The sequence below is a fragment of the Urocitellus parryii genome, chromosome 2 (assembly GCF_045843805.1).
Source record: "Urocitellus parryii isolate mUroPar1 chromosome 2, mUroPar1.hap1, whole genome shotgun sequence".
NCBI lineage: Eukaryota > Metazoa > Chordata > Mammalia > Rodentia > Sciuridae > Urocitellus > Urocitellus parryii.
The window spans coordinates 162,097,310-162,112,996 of record NC_135532.1 but is presented as its reverse complement, the minus strand read 5'-3'; the positions used below and the strand labels follow the sequence as shown (position 1 = coordinate 162,112,996).

At 40.2% G+C, this 15,687-nt stretch overlaps 1 protein-coding gene and 1 long non-coding RNA gene across 6 annotated transcripts in view; both read right to left on the bottom strand.

Annotated features, from left to right (window-relative positions):
• Positions 1–2,917, bottom strand: LOC113188208 (uncharacterized). Its single transcript, XR_003301514.1, has 3 exons — positions 2,830–2,917; positions 2,255–2,334; positions 1–101 (listed from the first exon to the last, which is right to left on the bottom strand). It is a non-coding gene; the product is annotated as an uncharacterized LOC113188208 (long non-coding RNA).
• A 2,722-nt stretch (positions 2,918–5,639) lies between these two features.
• Sidt1 (SID1 transmembrane family member 1) overlaps positions 5,640–15,687 on the bottom strand; it is an 83,053-nt gene continuing 73,005 nt past the window's right edge. For 3 of the 5 annotated variants that reach the window (XM_026396366.2, XM_026396383.2, XM_026396391.2), the window contains 7 exons: positions 15,474–15,488; positions 14,279–14,355; positions 11,425–11,471; positions 8,460–8,565; positions 8,264–8,374; positions 7,083–7,196; positions 5,640–5,702 (listed from right to left, as the gene is read on the bottom strand). In XM_026396366.2, the coding sequence (XP_026252151.2) occupies positions 5,640–5,702; positions 7,083–7,196; positions 8,264–8,374; positions 8,460–8,565; positions 11,425–11,471; positions 14,279–14,355; positions 15,474–15,488 (533 nt within the window). Of the gene's footprint in view, positions 5,703–7,082; positions 7,197–8,263; positions 8,375–8,459; positions 8,566–11,424; positions 11,472–14,278; positions 14,359–15,473; positions 15,489–15,687 lie in introns of all 5 variants that reach the window. The other 2 variants (XM_026396358.2, XM_026396373.2) reach the window with 2 other exon arrangements.

Here is a 15,687-nt window from a genome sequence, read left to right as displayed (position 1 = left end):
TCCTCACGCCACCCTCCCCACATAGAAGACTGAAATGAGGATCTCCATTAGGATATATTTAGCTGGTCAGTGTCAACAGATGCTTAGACTATTTCTTCTTCCTGTGAGAAATTAAGGAGATGTTAGTCTGCTTGATAGATAGATTCAAAAGTCAGGTAGGGTGGCTAATTAGTGTCAGTGTGACACTTAATTTTTCACACATTCAGATAAGCTACAGAATTAAGGGAAGTTATGGAAATACCGCTTTTAGCTAAGTTTGTGCAGTGTGGGTTTAGCTGTTTGAAGTGTTTTCTTATATTGCTTTATCACCTTCAGCAATGGCTCACATGGCTGAGTGGATCACATTTCCAGGCTGTAGTCTGGAAAGAGGCTGCAGTCAAGATTATCATCATGGAGAATTTCTTGCTTCAGGGTGTTTTCTGGGAATTCCGGATTCAATTAGTTTAGGTCCCTTTTTTTTTTTTTTTTTTTTTTTTTTTTTTGTGGTGCTGGGAATTGAACCCAGGGCTTTGTGCATGTGACTACCAACTGAGCTGTATCCTCAGCCCTTAGGTCCCATTCTTTTGAATGATGCTGTGGGGTAAATTTGAAAATTCATATTCAAAATAAAAAGTTCAACAGACATCTATCTCTGCACAGAAGAAAATTGGTTAGCGTGTTCTTGTTTCTAACAACTTGTGTCACTTTCTTATTTTTTTTTTGTTTTTGAACAAACAGAAACATTTCTCACTATTCTCACTGTACTTCAAATGAAGAAATATGATTCCCTAGTTCAATGCAACTACTTTGTCTGCCTAAATTTGACTGTGATGAATCTACTCCTTCCAAGAGGAAAGTTCTGGGCCCAGGACCAAGAACAAAGATGGTTGAACCACTGAAGCGAGTTGAAGATTTGGCCCTCAACTCAGGCCAGTAGAGGCCAGTTTCAGAGGTAGATTTGGAGGACTTCTGGACACTTGAAGATTTTTTGAGTCTCTGAATGTTTTTTTAGAAACTGAAAAAGCCTACTACATTCCTTTGCTTTCTCTTTATTTAAATTTTTGATTTTGAACCAATGGGCTCCTAGTGGTAACCTGACACTTTACTGGGATGTGTATTTTAATTTAAAATGAATCTTTGGGTCTACTTTGCCAAGTGCAGGACTTTGGTTCTTAACAAGCCCAGAAAATGATGCAACAGCCCTCACAGGAATCCAGCTGTTCCAGTTTAGAGAGACTAACAGATCCAAAGCCGTGCTGTAGCTGTATTAGATGGCTTTCCAAAAGCACTGTAAATTTCATTGTTACTTGGAATTATATGATAATCACAGATCTTCTGAATTTTGGAAAAACATTCTCTTTTTGTTAATATGTTGAATAGTTATATAATTCTAGGCTGTGTTTTGCCCCTATGTATCTGCACAGATAAACTGTTGAATGCTCATTACAGCACTTCTGTCTTCCTTTTCTCTGGTTGGAACCTGAACTACTCACTTTGATTACTTATCAGAATTCTGCACCATTCACTTTACCTAGCAAACAGTGACTTCTCTAAATTTCAGTTTCTCCATTTAGGAAATGGGGATAATGTAAGAGTCCTAACTTCTTAGGGGGCTTTCATGATGAGATTTGCAATGTAGGTAAAAACCCTTGACAGAGTGCATAATGATTGAGTATTTGCTGTTTTAATAATCAATTCTGCTGACTTTCATATTCTAGGGGTTGGAGATGGGAACTGAGGGTAGTAGTGGCCAATGGTAAAATCACACTAAAAGTACAAATTGAGAACTTTAATTCCATGATTGTCCTCCCATCAGGGAGGGGTTTTCTGAGAGTTTGGGAGACTGTTTTATTTCTTCTGTTTTATTTCTTCAAGGATGGATTAAAATGATCCCCACCCCAACCATCTTATCTTTCTCTTCAGATTTCAATTCTTTGCTGTGGTTAAAACTGGGACTTGTATTTTTCTTATGAAATGTTTGAGGTTTCCAGTTCCAAATATCTCTTATGTTTTTGCTTCTCTGTCTTTATCCAGACCGACAGCTTTTCTTCTCCGCATATAAGTCCTGAGGGGTGTCAGCTTGCCTGTTAGCCCAAGTATGATGTTTTAAAATACTTATTATAGAGCTGGGGCTGTAGCTCAGTGGTAAAGTGCCTGCCTCACACATGTGAGGCACTGGGTTCGATCCTCAGCACCACATAAAAATAAATAAATAAATAAATAAAGATATCGTGTCCATTTACAACTGAAAGAATATTTTTTTAAAATAAAATACCTCTTGTAGTAGCTGCAGTTGTCTTTGTAGTCTCAGCTCAAGTGGACCCAAAGGTCTTTTTCTTTTTGCTATCAGTCTATCTGAAAACAAACAAAAATAAACCCACCACATCAGAAGTTTGGCCCTCTTCTTTGGTCCTATCATCCTTCCTTAACTCTTTTTCCAGAGTTCTCACTAAAATGATGCTCTGTAGGCTTCCATTCATCATGTGTCACCAACACTACCACGCATGGATTTCCATGAACTTAATCAATTTTCTTTTCCTTCTAGCTTACCTCTATTTTCATCACTCAAAAGCTATCTTTCCCTCTTTGTCACAAACCAGTCTGTTATGGTTAGATATGAGGTATCCCCTAATAAACTCATGTGAGAAAATCCAAGAAAGTTCAGAGGCAAAAGGATTGGGTTACAGAGCCTTAACTGAATCAGCACATTAATCCACTTCAATGGATTAGATGGGTGGTAACTGGAGGCAGTTAGGGTGTGGCTGAAGTTACGAAGGTCACTGTGGGCATGCCATTGGGGTATATATTTTGTCTCTGGTAACAGGAATGCTCTCTCTGCTTTCTTCTTACCGTGTTCTGAGATGTTCTGAGGTGAGTGGCCCGGCTCTGTGAGCAGGCAGGCTGTCTGCATGCTCACTCCCTTCTGCTTCTGTATGTGGAGCAGCTGTGACTAGGTTTACACTTTCATTACACAACCAGAACACAGACAGAACCTATGTAGCTTGCACTGCCAGAACGGTGCAGTTCAGATAGACCAGCATCCAGAATGAGAAATGTGAGTGTTGATTTGCTGAGACATGTATTTTGGGACCCTACAAGAATTTTCTGGTTGATGCTTGGAGGTACAAAGTAAGCAGCTGCCACTATTTGCCCCAAGTAGCTGGCTCAGGGATAACCTTCAGTCATGGAAAGTCCCTTCCCCAGTTAGTCTCTGGTTTTCCACTGGCTTGTCTTGCTGCTAAAATAAAACCAGGCTAATCCCTCAGCCATCCAGCATAACAGGTGGGGCTGCCTCTCTAGCCCCATTTGTCAGAGGTGTGAAGAGGTCATTTTTTACCCTCTGGCTGCCACAACTCTGACCCGCTCCAGTTAAACTGCTCTTATTCTTTCTGGGGTTGCTTTGCCAAGATCATCTTCACAGTTACTGCTTTCTCAGTTAACCTCCCGCTGAACTTGGCCTCCAGAATTAACCTTGCTTTTGGTTTTGAAAAGCTAAGTCTATGAGCATAGGCAGACGTTAGCATAGGCACTGTGCTACCTACCAAAGATATATCATGAAACTACTAAGTTCTGGCTGCTCCCTTCTACCCAGCACTCATATGAATCCCACAGATGCAGCTCCATGACTTTCTTATGTCCTCCAACCACAAGATTGGTGCTATAGAAAGAATTAGCAACACGTACACTTAGAATTTATATTTATAAAAGCAGACTTAGTCTGGGTTTTTAGTCCTGCTGCAGAGAACAAAACTGACTACAGTGTGTGACTTGATTGCACAAGACAGACATTAACAGAACACAGCAAGGAACAGTCCACCCCTTTCTGCCGGGGCCCTCCCCATTTTCACTGATGTTTTTCCCAAACAAGCTTCTGGAGACATTTATTTACTTGGGTGGACTTTGTTGTTCATATCTTTAGTGTCTCCTTTGAGCGCCTTAAAAGAATTATGCCAAGTCAGTCATAGTGAAATAGGTTCAAAAATTTTTTTACATGTTAGATTGACCCAACCATTTCATTGGTGGCCTCCGTGTGACCTATGGAAACCAATAATTTTTAAGGAATAAAGAATAACAGAAGATCAATTACAAATTTAGGAGATTTTTAGAAAAAGCACATAAAATATTTCACAGAAAGCACATTTGTGTTTTTAAAATTTAGGAAAAGCTTACTGTTCAAACTTGCAAAGTATCTTTTTTTGAACAGTATGCAAATATTTGAGAGGAAAAAAATTTTAAAGGAGAATGTCCAATCTACTTCTCTAATGAATGACTAGGAAAGTAGAGATGAGAAGTGATTTCAGTTTCACAAGCAAACACGTATGTGTGCATACATTTGTATGTCTATTTTCTGATTACATCATACTCCTGGCAACCAGATGTTCTGTCAAAATGGGACTTCTCAGAGGCACAGCTGCCAGACAATGTGAGAAGGGAACCAGAATGCTAAGCTTTTCAACACCATGCTGGGGAGGGTCAGGTGCAAAAAGACACAATGTTCCATTAGCTGTACTCTTTGCAACCAGAGAGGCAGAGGAAAATGTGTTCATCCTGAGTAACTTCTGAGAACTTCAGGGAGAAAATCTGGAATTCTGATCATGCAAGCTGAGGGGCTCAGTTGTGGAGGCCCATAGAGTGATGCCCCTGGTTAGAACAGTTATTTCTCTGCCAAAGGTCATGTGGGCACATCACTGATCTGTATGAACTGGAGGCTGAGCAAATACTGTTGCTTCACTGGATTTTCTCCAGTAGCCCCAGTTCACAAGGCAAAGCCTGTCTGCTTGATGTTTCCAGTCTCTTAGTTCTGTGAGTGATTTTTTCCTGCTCCTCCTACTACCAGAAGAAAATTTCCCATTTCTCTTCCCATTTTAAGATAAGTGGGTTTAAGGAGTAACAAGGTCTTTCCAAGAAGGTGGAGCCAGAGTAAAGGATCAACACAGCAGTGAGATTAAGACACTGAGAATAGATAAGCACCCAGGCATTGGTCCCAGTGATAGTTTCCTATTCAGAAGAGTGTGTGACAGTGTCCAATCCTGAGTCCTCATGGTGTCAGGAGCCTGGGGGAACATTCAGTGTTCCTTCTGAGGAGATGACTAGCTGGGCTACCAGCTGGGTGGGGGTTTGGTCCACCTCTGCACCCTCTCCACAGTACAGTGAGAAATCACGATTTCACAGGACCTTGCAGAAATGAGATGGTGCTTTGGACCTATAGGCAGTGGGAATCACAGAGGTGCGAAGGCCACACCAAGGTTTCTGGGCAGGAAATCCAAGCTGCTGGTCTTTCTGGACATTCCCGTGGCCCAGGGAAGTATGCAGCCATGTTCTGATAAATGTCAGGTGAGAGTGGGAGGGTCCCAGACAGTGAGTTGACTGTCATGCAGCTTTTGTCCACGTCTAACTTTCTGAGTTGACAATGCAGACACAGGTTAGGTGCTTCTGAGCTTCTCAGGGTTTGCCTCTGTCTGCAGTTGTGGCTTTTTTTCTGCCTCCCTTCTTACAGGGTGTAGCTCTGCCCCAGCTCCTCTCCTTCCTGTGTGAATGAGAGTTGACTCCACAGAGACGAGTGGAGTGTTTGGCAGTGGGTTCGTTGCTGTAGTCATTGTGTTCTTCAAGAATCAGCACCAAGATGGATCATTTGTTGTCCCCCTCTTTATGCTGGAGGCTCAGAATACAGGGATCTGGTCTCTCCGAACCACATCCAGGTCATCATCCAGAGTTAACAAAACCTGAGATGAGAGCGACAGAGAAATGAAAAGAATGCTTATTCACAGCCACACCACATCCCTACTTTGTGATTCCCACAGAGTAAAAACTCTGTTTCCTGAATTGTTTTCCTATCCTCTGTGGCTCCTGCAATGTCTTGCTCATAACAAGCACTTATTATAACTATATAGTTCATTTGTTAATTAATTCAAATAGTCATGAGAATTTATTATGTGTTATTCTAGATGCTGAAGATGTAGTTGGAGTAAAAGAGAAATATCCCACCCTCATGGAGTTTTCAACCAAGAGATGGCTTTCGACATTAAACAAATGCATGGGTAAAACACAGTATTTTAGAAAGCTATATGAGCTAAGAATGAAAATTAAACTAGGGAATATAGGACATGTGGGATTGGGTGTGGCAAATTTTTACAGGGTGGCCTGGGAAGTCACTTAGAAGGTAACATTTAGGTCAAGACTTAAAGAAAATGAAGTCTTTTGCACAGATTAATGCTGTATAAGAAATGGAGCCTTCTCCTCCAATTCTAGTTCCTTTGGCCACCACTTTCCCCATATAGAATCCTTAACTCCATTTTTCGTTGTCGGTCTCTCTCAAGAACAGGACTATCAAAAAGAAAAGTCCTACAGAGTATTCATACAGATTGGATGAACTTCCCAAAGGTGACACTAGGGGGTAGCCTGGCTCCACTCTTGAGGTAGTACGGCCAGCCTGAGACTGCTTCAAGAGGATGGCTTTGGGAGTCCAGTGGTGGTGTCAAGGGAACCTATGTGCAGGCATGACAGACTTTTAATTCTGAAATGTAAAAACAAGATTAGAGGATGATGGGAGCTATCATCCCAGGTTGACATAAATATGCATGGCTTCTGGGAAAGAATTTTGGGCAGAAAATAGAGGAATTACAGCAGAGATTTGGTACAGACGGTTAGAAGGCAACACAGGCCTGGCGGCTGCCCTGAACCACTCTAGGAATCTGTGAATCATTCAAAAAATATTAAGTGAGAGCGGAGGAGTGGGAAGAGAAGGAATAACCCAATGTTATAGGAAATTTAGTGAATGCCAAAAGTGGTTCCTGGAGGGACTTCTGGGCATATGAGTCTAATAACCAAGTCAGTCCTGATGTGCTATGTTAGTTAGGAAGACGATTTTGTCACTCTGTGTCTAAAATTATTGAAAAGTAAAAGCAAAATGAAAATTGAGATATGATATTTTTAAAAAAGAAAATGATCTGCATGTTGAATTATAATGAGGAACTGGAAAGGGAAGTTATAGAGGAATATAAAAGAGGATGTAAGGAAGAGTGGAAGAGACCAGAATGTAAAGAGAGAAAGCAATAAAAAGACATGATAAACTCACCAAGAATGAGAAGACATGATAAACTCACCAAGAATGAGAAAAACAGGGCAGTAGCAGAGAGGAAGTGCCAAATGTCGTGGTCATCAAAGAAATTCAGCAGGATACACTCACGATTCTTCTCTCGAGATTCTGCCGGGGTTCCCTGGAGGAAGGTGAGGCAAGATAGGAGCAAGATTCCCACAATTCAACTGTTTCAGGGTTTCACATCCAGGAAGCCATAAAGAAGCTACTAGATAGCTCAAAAAATTAGCTTCCAAGAAAACAGACCTGCACACAAAACTTGTACACAAATGTTCACAGCATCATTCATAAGTCAAAAAGTAGAAACAGCTCAAATGTCCATCAGTGGATGAATGCATAGATAATGTGGTGTATCCACACAGTGGAATATTATTAAGCAATAAAAGGATACAAAATACTGATACAGCTATAGCTGGGTGAACCTAAAACATTATCCTGAGAGAAGAAGCCTGACTTAAAGGCCATATGTTATTTGTTTCCATTTACATAAAATGTTCAGAGGTGGATTTATGTTGCTGATCAGAGAGAAATGGGAGTAACTGCTTATAGTTACGGAGTTTCTTTCTGGAATGAAAATATGTTCTAAAATCAATTGTAGTGGTTGCCATGATGGAGAGCTGAGACTTTGTCCCTGCGGTGTGCCTCAGATACAGTGCTGATTTCTAAGGCCTTAGCTTTCCTATCCTGGAGGGGATTTAGTAACAACCCCAACCCCTCCCAATCCCTTGGTTTTTGTTGATAGATGGAGGGTGATGGTGATGAGAAAGATGGAGAAGATACACTCATCAAACATTTACATACAGTAAAACTTTACTGGGAACAGAATCATCATACAACATATAATGAAGATTGAATTTGCAGTGTCTATAGGTTTACAAATTTATAAAGTATTACCCTGAAAATGATGAGCCCGTGTCATGGTTGAACATTTATGTGTGGACACTAAAATCCATCCCTTGGGCTGGGGGTGAAGCTCAGTGGTAGAGTGCTTGCCTAGCACGCGTGAGGCCCTGAGTTCAGTCTCCAACACCACAAAGTAAATAAATAAAATAAAGTAAAATAAAATAAAACCTATCCCTTCTGGAGGAACCTTTCTATTTAGAAAATGTAAAAAATATTAAAAGCAGCAAGCATGATAAAGAGGGTGGTAGGAAAGTACAAAGGAAAGATGGAAAGAGAACTGCTCACCTCCCAGCTGCTGAGATTCTGGAAGAAAAAATACAGGGCAGCAGCCCAAACCACAGCGGTGGCCAAAATGCAGAAGAGTGGCACTGGGAGGACCTTCTCAGAGCTGCGAAGCTGTTGGGGAGACACAGTGGCAGTGAAGCTGGGGCCAGAACCTCTGCCAGGCAGGGCCCTCCCAGCTCCCCACACCTGCACTTACCTTCATGATGATGTAGAAGGCCAGGTACAGCAGCAGGTTGCAGATGAAGATGCCCAGCATGTAGGATGCAAAGTCTCTGGGACGGTAGATCAATCCAAAGAGGGCGCTGGGGACATGGGAAGAAATATTTGTAGTGGAGAAGGCAGCTTCTTATATCATTGTCTTTTCCCTGCCCTACTCTGTTTTGGAGGGGGAGGAGTTCATTAAAAAACCCACTCTAACATACTGTCACACATCACTTAATGATGGGGATGTTTTGAGAGATGAATCTTTAGGCAATTTGGCCCCTGTCAAATTGGCAAGCATCCTGGAGTATACTCACACAACATAAGGACGGCTGCTACATCACTAGGCAATATCATCTTATGGGACCAGTGTTTATATGTGGTCCTCCACTGACTAAAATGTCACTGTGCAACATGTGACTACAGGCTGAACTTTTAAATTACTACATCTTCAAAACATTCATTTCTAATGACTATGTAAAATTCACATAAGTGAATGTACTGTACACAATCATTTTCCCTCTCTGGTTGGTTTATTCAGCATCCTTCAGTTTTTCATGATCATAAACATTTCTGCAATGAATACATGAATACCTTCACAATACTGTTCAACCTAATCTGCAATATCCCATGTAGTAGCCTCGTGTGGTTATTTACATTTAAAGTTATTAATTAAAATTAAATAAGATTTTGAAAATCCAGTTCCTTAGTCACAGTAGACACGTTTCAAGTTCTCAGAAGTACTAATAGATCTTGTATTGGACAATGAAGTACAGAACACTTCTATCATTCCAGAAAGTTCTACTGGATAATGTGGAGGTGGTCACTATACTCTCTGTCCCTCCTTACTTCTGTTTATCTTACTTTTCAGGGATCTTTGAAATTTTCATCTAACCGGACAAATAAATTTTAGAATAAAATCCCACTAATTTAATTCTAGCTCTAAATCCAAATTTATACATTAAATTGAAAACAGATAGCTTTACAATAGTTAACCTTCCCACCTAGACCCTGATAGTTCTCTTCATTAAGTTACATTTTCTTTTATATCTCCTAATAAGGCAATCGAATTTTCTGAAAAGAGGTTCTACACATCTCTCAAATTTTATTCCTAAGCATGTCAACTGTAAAACTGTTATTAACAGACTCTCATTGGATTCCATTTGAATCCCAACTGACTTATAATACAGGAAACTTGCGCCTTCCAGATTTTGAAATCTTTAATAAACTAAAAATCTCTTGCATAGACTTCAATCAGATCCACCAAATATTAGCATTTTGCATACTTGCTTTTTGATTCTTACTCTCTCTCTCTTATCAAACATATACACATATATATGTATGCATTTAATAGCCATAATTCTGTGTGCACATATATGTATATACACATCTGTACAAATGCATACACATACAAACGTATACTACATACCTCTCTCTTTATACACACACACACACACACACATACACACACACACACACACACCATTATTCCTCTTCATATCATAGGAAAATGATTCTCTTTAAAACACCATTCATACCAACTCACAATGTATCTTTGCAGAGCTACTGAGAGGGAGAAGCTCTCTAGCAGGTAATCAGGGTGTTAGTGTGTTATAGCACCTTGTACATGTGTAGGCCCTAGTATCTCATAGAGGTGTCTAAGAAGAGAGGGGCCATTTATCTTATCTTGTGAGCAGACTGTAGGTTTGGTTTTGATTGTGTGTGAGGCAGAGATGAGCCAGGTGATTCTGAATCCCTGGGGTCACAGTCATAGGTTGTTCATTATTAAGAGGTTGGTACAGGTGGAGCATGGCGGCACATGCCCACCATCCCAGCTAATTCTTTTGGGTTGATTCTGAAGGTCTGTCTCTTTCTTCATGCTTCATATGTCTTAATGTGTGCCAGGAGCAGGCAGTCATTTTTCTATCAAAGGTCACTGACCCAGAGAAACATCAGCTAAGAGCCATAAACAAAAGCAGCTAAAATTACTTGTTTATTTTCAAGTTATCAATAAAATATCTCACATGGTCAAGTGAGACTAGGTTGCATAAAATATTTCAGCTATTTTGAATCTCTTTGAAGAAAAAGGCCAAAGGGATGACAAGAGACAAAAAGAGGAAGAAGAATGATAAAGGTGGAGGAGGAATAAGGAGACCCAGAGGGAAAGAAAGAAATAGGAAAAAGACTTGCTCTTGCTCTTATGCTCCACCACTCCCCCATCTCTCTTTGACAGACAGTTGCATGCACACAACAAAAAATAGAAATTCTACCAAAAAGAATGACTATGGGGGGGGGGCTGTGCTGAGCAGTAGCACACTTGCCTGGCATGTGTGAGGCACTGGGTTCGATTCTCAGTACCCCATATAAATAAATAAACTAAAGGCCTATTAACAGCTTAAAAAAAAAAGAATGCCTATGGGGTAGCCTTTATAGAAAAGTTCTATGAAATAATTTAAAATTGTATTGCATCTTTGCACCTATGAGCAAGCATAATCTATCCATCCATCCCATCCATTCATCCATCCTATGATCTGATCTGTCCTCATAGATGTTTCTCTTCTTGAGCAAATGAACTCAATCACTGTATCAATGCTTTAGAAGAAGCCACTATTGTCACTTTAGTGTTTTCTTTTCAGGGAAAAGAAAACAAAAAACAAAAACAAAATCTTTTCATCAAGTCTCTAGGGCAAGCATATGCTTACCCTTTTCTTAATTTCAGATTTCTTTCTAAAAATGACAGTCAAGAGGGGCTGGGACTGTGGTTCAGTGGTAGAGCACTTGCCTATCATGTGTGAGGCACTGGGTTCAGGCCTCCACACCACATAAAGATAAATAAAGGTATTGTCCATCTACAACTAAACAATAAAGATAGTAAAAAAAAAATGACAGTCAAGAAAAGTAAACCCACAGTATTACAGACATTAATAAAGACAAAAACCTATTTTTCTAAGACTACTTACAAGGACCAGTTAACCAGATTGCCCACAATGAGCAACACCATTCTATCCTGGAAAAGAGGAAAGAAACAGTCATACAGGCTGATTTTTTTTTAACCCCCCTGTGGTGTAAGTATCAACCATGGGAAAATGATTGCCTTGTTGACTACCGTGTTCTGTGGTTCTAAGAAAGCCTTACCTATCCTCTGAAACTAAGCCTCTACAAGAACTAGAGGGCAAGGCCCCCCACTGAAAACAGACATGACCTTGTCCCCAGAAAAGAAAAGGAAATGCCGTCAGCAAAGTAGGATGCTGGCTGTTTCCCCCAAGGCTCAGCGGAGCTGGGCAGCTGGACCCACTTCTTAGTGTGAGGCTGGTGGTGGGTGCTGATTATCTAGTAGTGCTGATTATCTAGTAGTCCCTAGTTCTATGTGAGGACCCATTCTCTGATTTGTGTTTCTTGATAACCTCCATTGCAACTGTCAGGACCACTGAGGGAGTTAGTTTTGTACTAATTACTCTGGCTCCAAGGAGGCCCTGTAACTCCCAGGCTTCTGGTCTCAATGACACACAGTCTAGACAATATAGCTATTGATTAGAGGATAAAATACAGAGGAACAGTCCATCTTAAAGGGTAATTGCTTTGATAGAGGTTTATTCATAATCTGTTCCTGCTTCTTTGCATACTACTTCAAATTTTAGATACTAAATTATTATTATTATTATTATTTTAAGAACAGAAATCTCTTTTATTTTTTTTTTAAAGAGAGAGTGAGAGAGGGGAGAGAGAGACAGAATTTTTAATATTTATTTTTTAGTTCTCGGCGGACACAACATCTTTGTTGGTATGTGGTGCTGAGGATCGAACCCGGGCCGCACGCATGCCAGGCGAGCGCGCTACCGCTTGAGCCACATCCCCAGCCCCTAAATAATTATTTTTTAATTTCCATGGTCACTTATCTTCTATTTAAAACTAGCAGTTCTCTGTCTTTAAAGGGGATCCACCCAATTTGGAGGAAATGTCTTTATTTAAAAAACAAAAAACAAACAAACAAACAAAAACATTAATTCACTGATTAGAATGGCCCAATTCCCAAACTCTGACAACACCAAATGCTGAAAGGGTATGGAATGATAATAACTTTTGTTCATTGTTGATGGAAATGTAAAATGATACAGCCATTTTGGAAGACAGTTTGGCAGTTTCTTATAAAACTAAACACATGCTTACCATATGATTCAGCAATTGCTTCCCTTGGTATTTTCCCAAATGAGTTGAAAACTTATGTCCACAACAAAAACCTAAACACATTTGTTATAGCAGCTTTATTCATAATTACCAAAACTTGAAAGCAATCAAGATGTCTTTCAGTAGGTGAATGAATAAATAAGCCTTTAGATAATGGAATATTATTCAGCACTAAAAAGAAACTAGTTATCAAGCCATAAAAATGCATGATACTAACCTTAAAAATGCATGATACTAAGTGAAAGAAGCCAACTTGAAAAGGCCACACATTATGTGATTCCAATAACATGACATTTTGGAAAATGCAAAACTATGGGGATAATAAAAAGATTGGTGGTTAGCAGAGGTTAAGATGGAGGGATTGATGAACTGGGAGAGTACAGAGGACTTTTAGGGCAGTGCCACTGCTGTGTGTGGCATTACAGTTGTCAGTATATGCTATTATTATTTGTTAAAACTCATAGAAAGCACAACACAAGTGAACCCTGTGCGAACTATGGGTAGGGTGAAGATGTGTCAATGTAGGTTCATCAATTGTAAACCATGGACTGTTCTGTGGGGGATGATGACAGTGGGGGAGTGTGTGCATATTCAGGAGCAGAGAGGATACAGAAAATCTCCGTACCTTTGCTTAATTTTGCTATGAACCTAAAACTGCCATAAGTACCACTTAATGTAAAACAACAACAAACAAACAAAACATGAATGGCCCTAACTGGTTCTCAGCTAAAACATAAGTAACTCTCAAAATACACATAGGTCCTAATGGGCTTTTTAATTCGCCACCTGAATAAACCCTTTACCCTCAATTTCCTCAATTTTTTAGTGCCTGTAGTTCCTACCCAAGCTATAGAGGGCTATAAGATTCCCATGTTCTTTTACATTAAAAATCGGTCTGATTATAAACTATTAGCAGGTATCTGTTGAACTCCTGTGTGCCAGGCCCAAATGTATCACTAGATCTGACCAAAGGCTCAGGCAGTGAGCTCAGAGCAGACAAGTAGCCTTCCCGAGATCATTAGCCAGTGTGCCAAGACAGCTGGCCAGGGCCCTGGTCTCTAGGCTGAATGTAGAAATGGACAATATGCTAAAAACTATAAGAGAGGACTCTAAAGTTTATTTCAATCACAATTTTTGCTTATTGTAAAAACCAAACAATGCAGAAATACTTAATGTAAAATGTATTAAGCTCCTAATGAAAGTGACTGAGTGACTACATGTCCCAGTATGCTTGGGACAACTCTGGTTTTTACCTGCTGTCCTGGTTAATACATTAATAGCCTACCTTGTCATTTCACCGGGGTACCTCTTTAGGTGATTATTTATAGGGATATTCTGTCTTGATCCTCTTCCACAACAATTAACACTACTTAAAAGTTTGAATTTATTAATTTTTCCCCATAGATTAGCAAACATTTCATTTACAAAAACGGGACCATCCTAGCTTTTCTTTTATGAAAAGGAGTAAACAACATGCTTCCTCCACTAACTGGATCCCAGCCACTCTGAGCCATCTGGCCCTTTGGATTTTTGAAGCTTTGAGTGACTGCCCCAAGCCTGTACCTCCTGCTGCCGCCCCCCCACACACTTTTTGGGAGAAGGCCAAGGAACAAGGGAGCATGCACGTACCATGTATAGTGGCCGGCTACACTGCTGGATACAGTCTGTGTATATCACCATGGCTGCCCGCCGGAAAATTCCCAAATCTGCTGATGACATAATCACACCATGATAGTCAGAGAAAACACAAACACTGGGAAACATTTGGAGCTTTAGAGGCTGGAATGCTATAGTCTTCATTTATGAAAATGTACTAGAATGCTTTGCACCTAATAGGTGAGCACTAAATGTTTGCTTTAAAAGTTGGTGTTGTCATGGGGGGAATGCCATATCCATGCATCATAACCCAGAACAGCAAGCAAGATGGACATGAATAACAAGCACCTGCAAACGACATGAGTGGCTCGGTGTCCCTTATTCTATTTCCCTGAGCTGGCTTCCATTTATTTACAGTTTGCTCTGCAGGTATTTCTTTCACAGCAGAGATGTCATGGGTCCCCTCAAATCAACCTTAAAACATTCCACTTTCCTTAGATAATGGGAAATCTTAGCTTGTGAAGGTTCCATCTCTATTTCTCAGTGTATGAGTTAAGTAAGAACTGAACCAAGGGATCCTGGGCTGTACTGTGTTCAGAAAGCCTATCTGTATTGAAGCAATAGTCAAAAGACCCAAAAGAATGTAAGTTAAGTTGAGAAGAAAAAGACAGGGAAGTTTTTAAAAAATGCAATCTATCAAAGGAAGATATGAAATGTAGTAAGTGTGTTTGTTATAATTGCTATTGAATAGGGTCAAGGTCAAAGGTGGGGCTGTCTTTATGTGAGTCTGCCCACATTATAGACATCAAATGCAACACTGGGTCTGTCTAGAATAATCATTTCAGTTCCCAGTTCTGTTGAGAATACTATTTTATGCCTATAATCCCTGCTATTTGGGATGGGGAGGCAGGGGGATTGCAAGTTCAAGACCAGCCTGGACAACATAGTGAGGCCCCGTTAGAAAACAAAGCAAAAAATATCTAGAGGAGAATGAGAATGCTACCCCTTGTTAAGGCTACCCCATACACTGAATTTAACCAGGAGTGAGGGGTCTACCTATGTGACAACCCAGAAGAGGTTGGGTTGGAATTCAGCCTCGGCTCTGAGCCTCCCTCCATCCCACCACAACAATCCTGCCTGACCTGTCCACAGAGCAGAGCTGACAGCCTGATGGGCTTCTTTAATAAGGAAACAATCTAGAACATTGGGAAGGATGGCAGGACATTACCTGTGTCAGACACATCTGAATCAGTGGGAGGCAGAGAAGAAAAGAGAGAAAGAAATGATTTGTAAGAAGGAAACCAAACAGGTAGACTACTGGTCATTTTATTATTTTCTCAAAATGATGGCTATAATTTTATTTTCTAATTATAAAGTAATGTTTGCTCATCAGAAAGAACACAGAATCTTTCTGCCTATCTCAAACAATCAGAAATTGACTC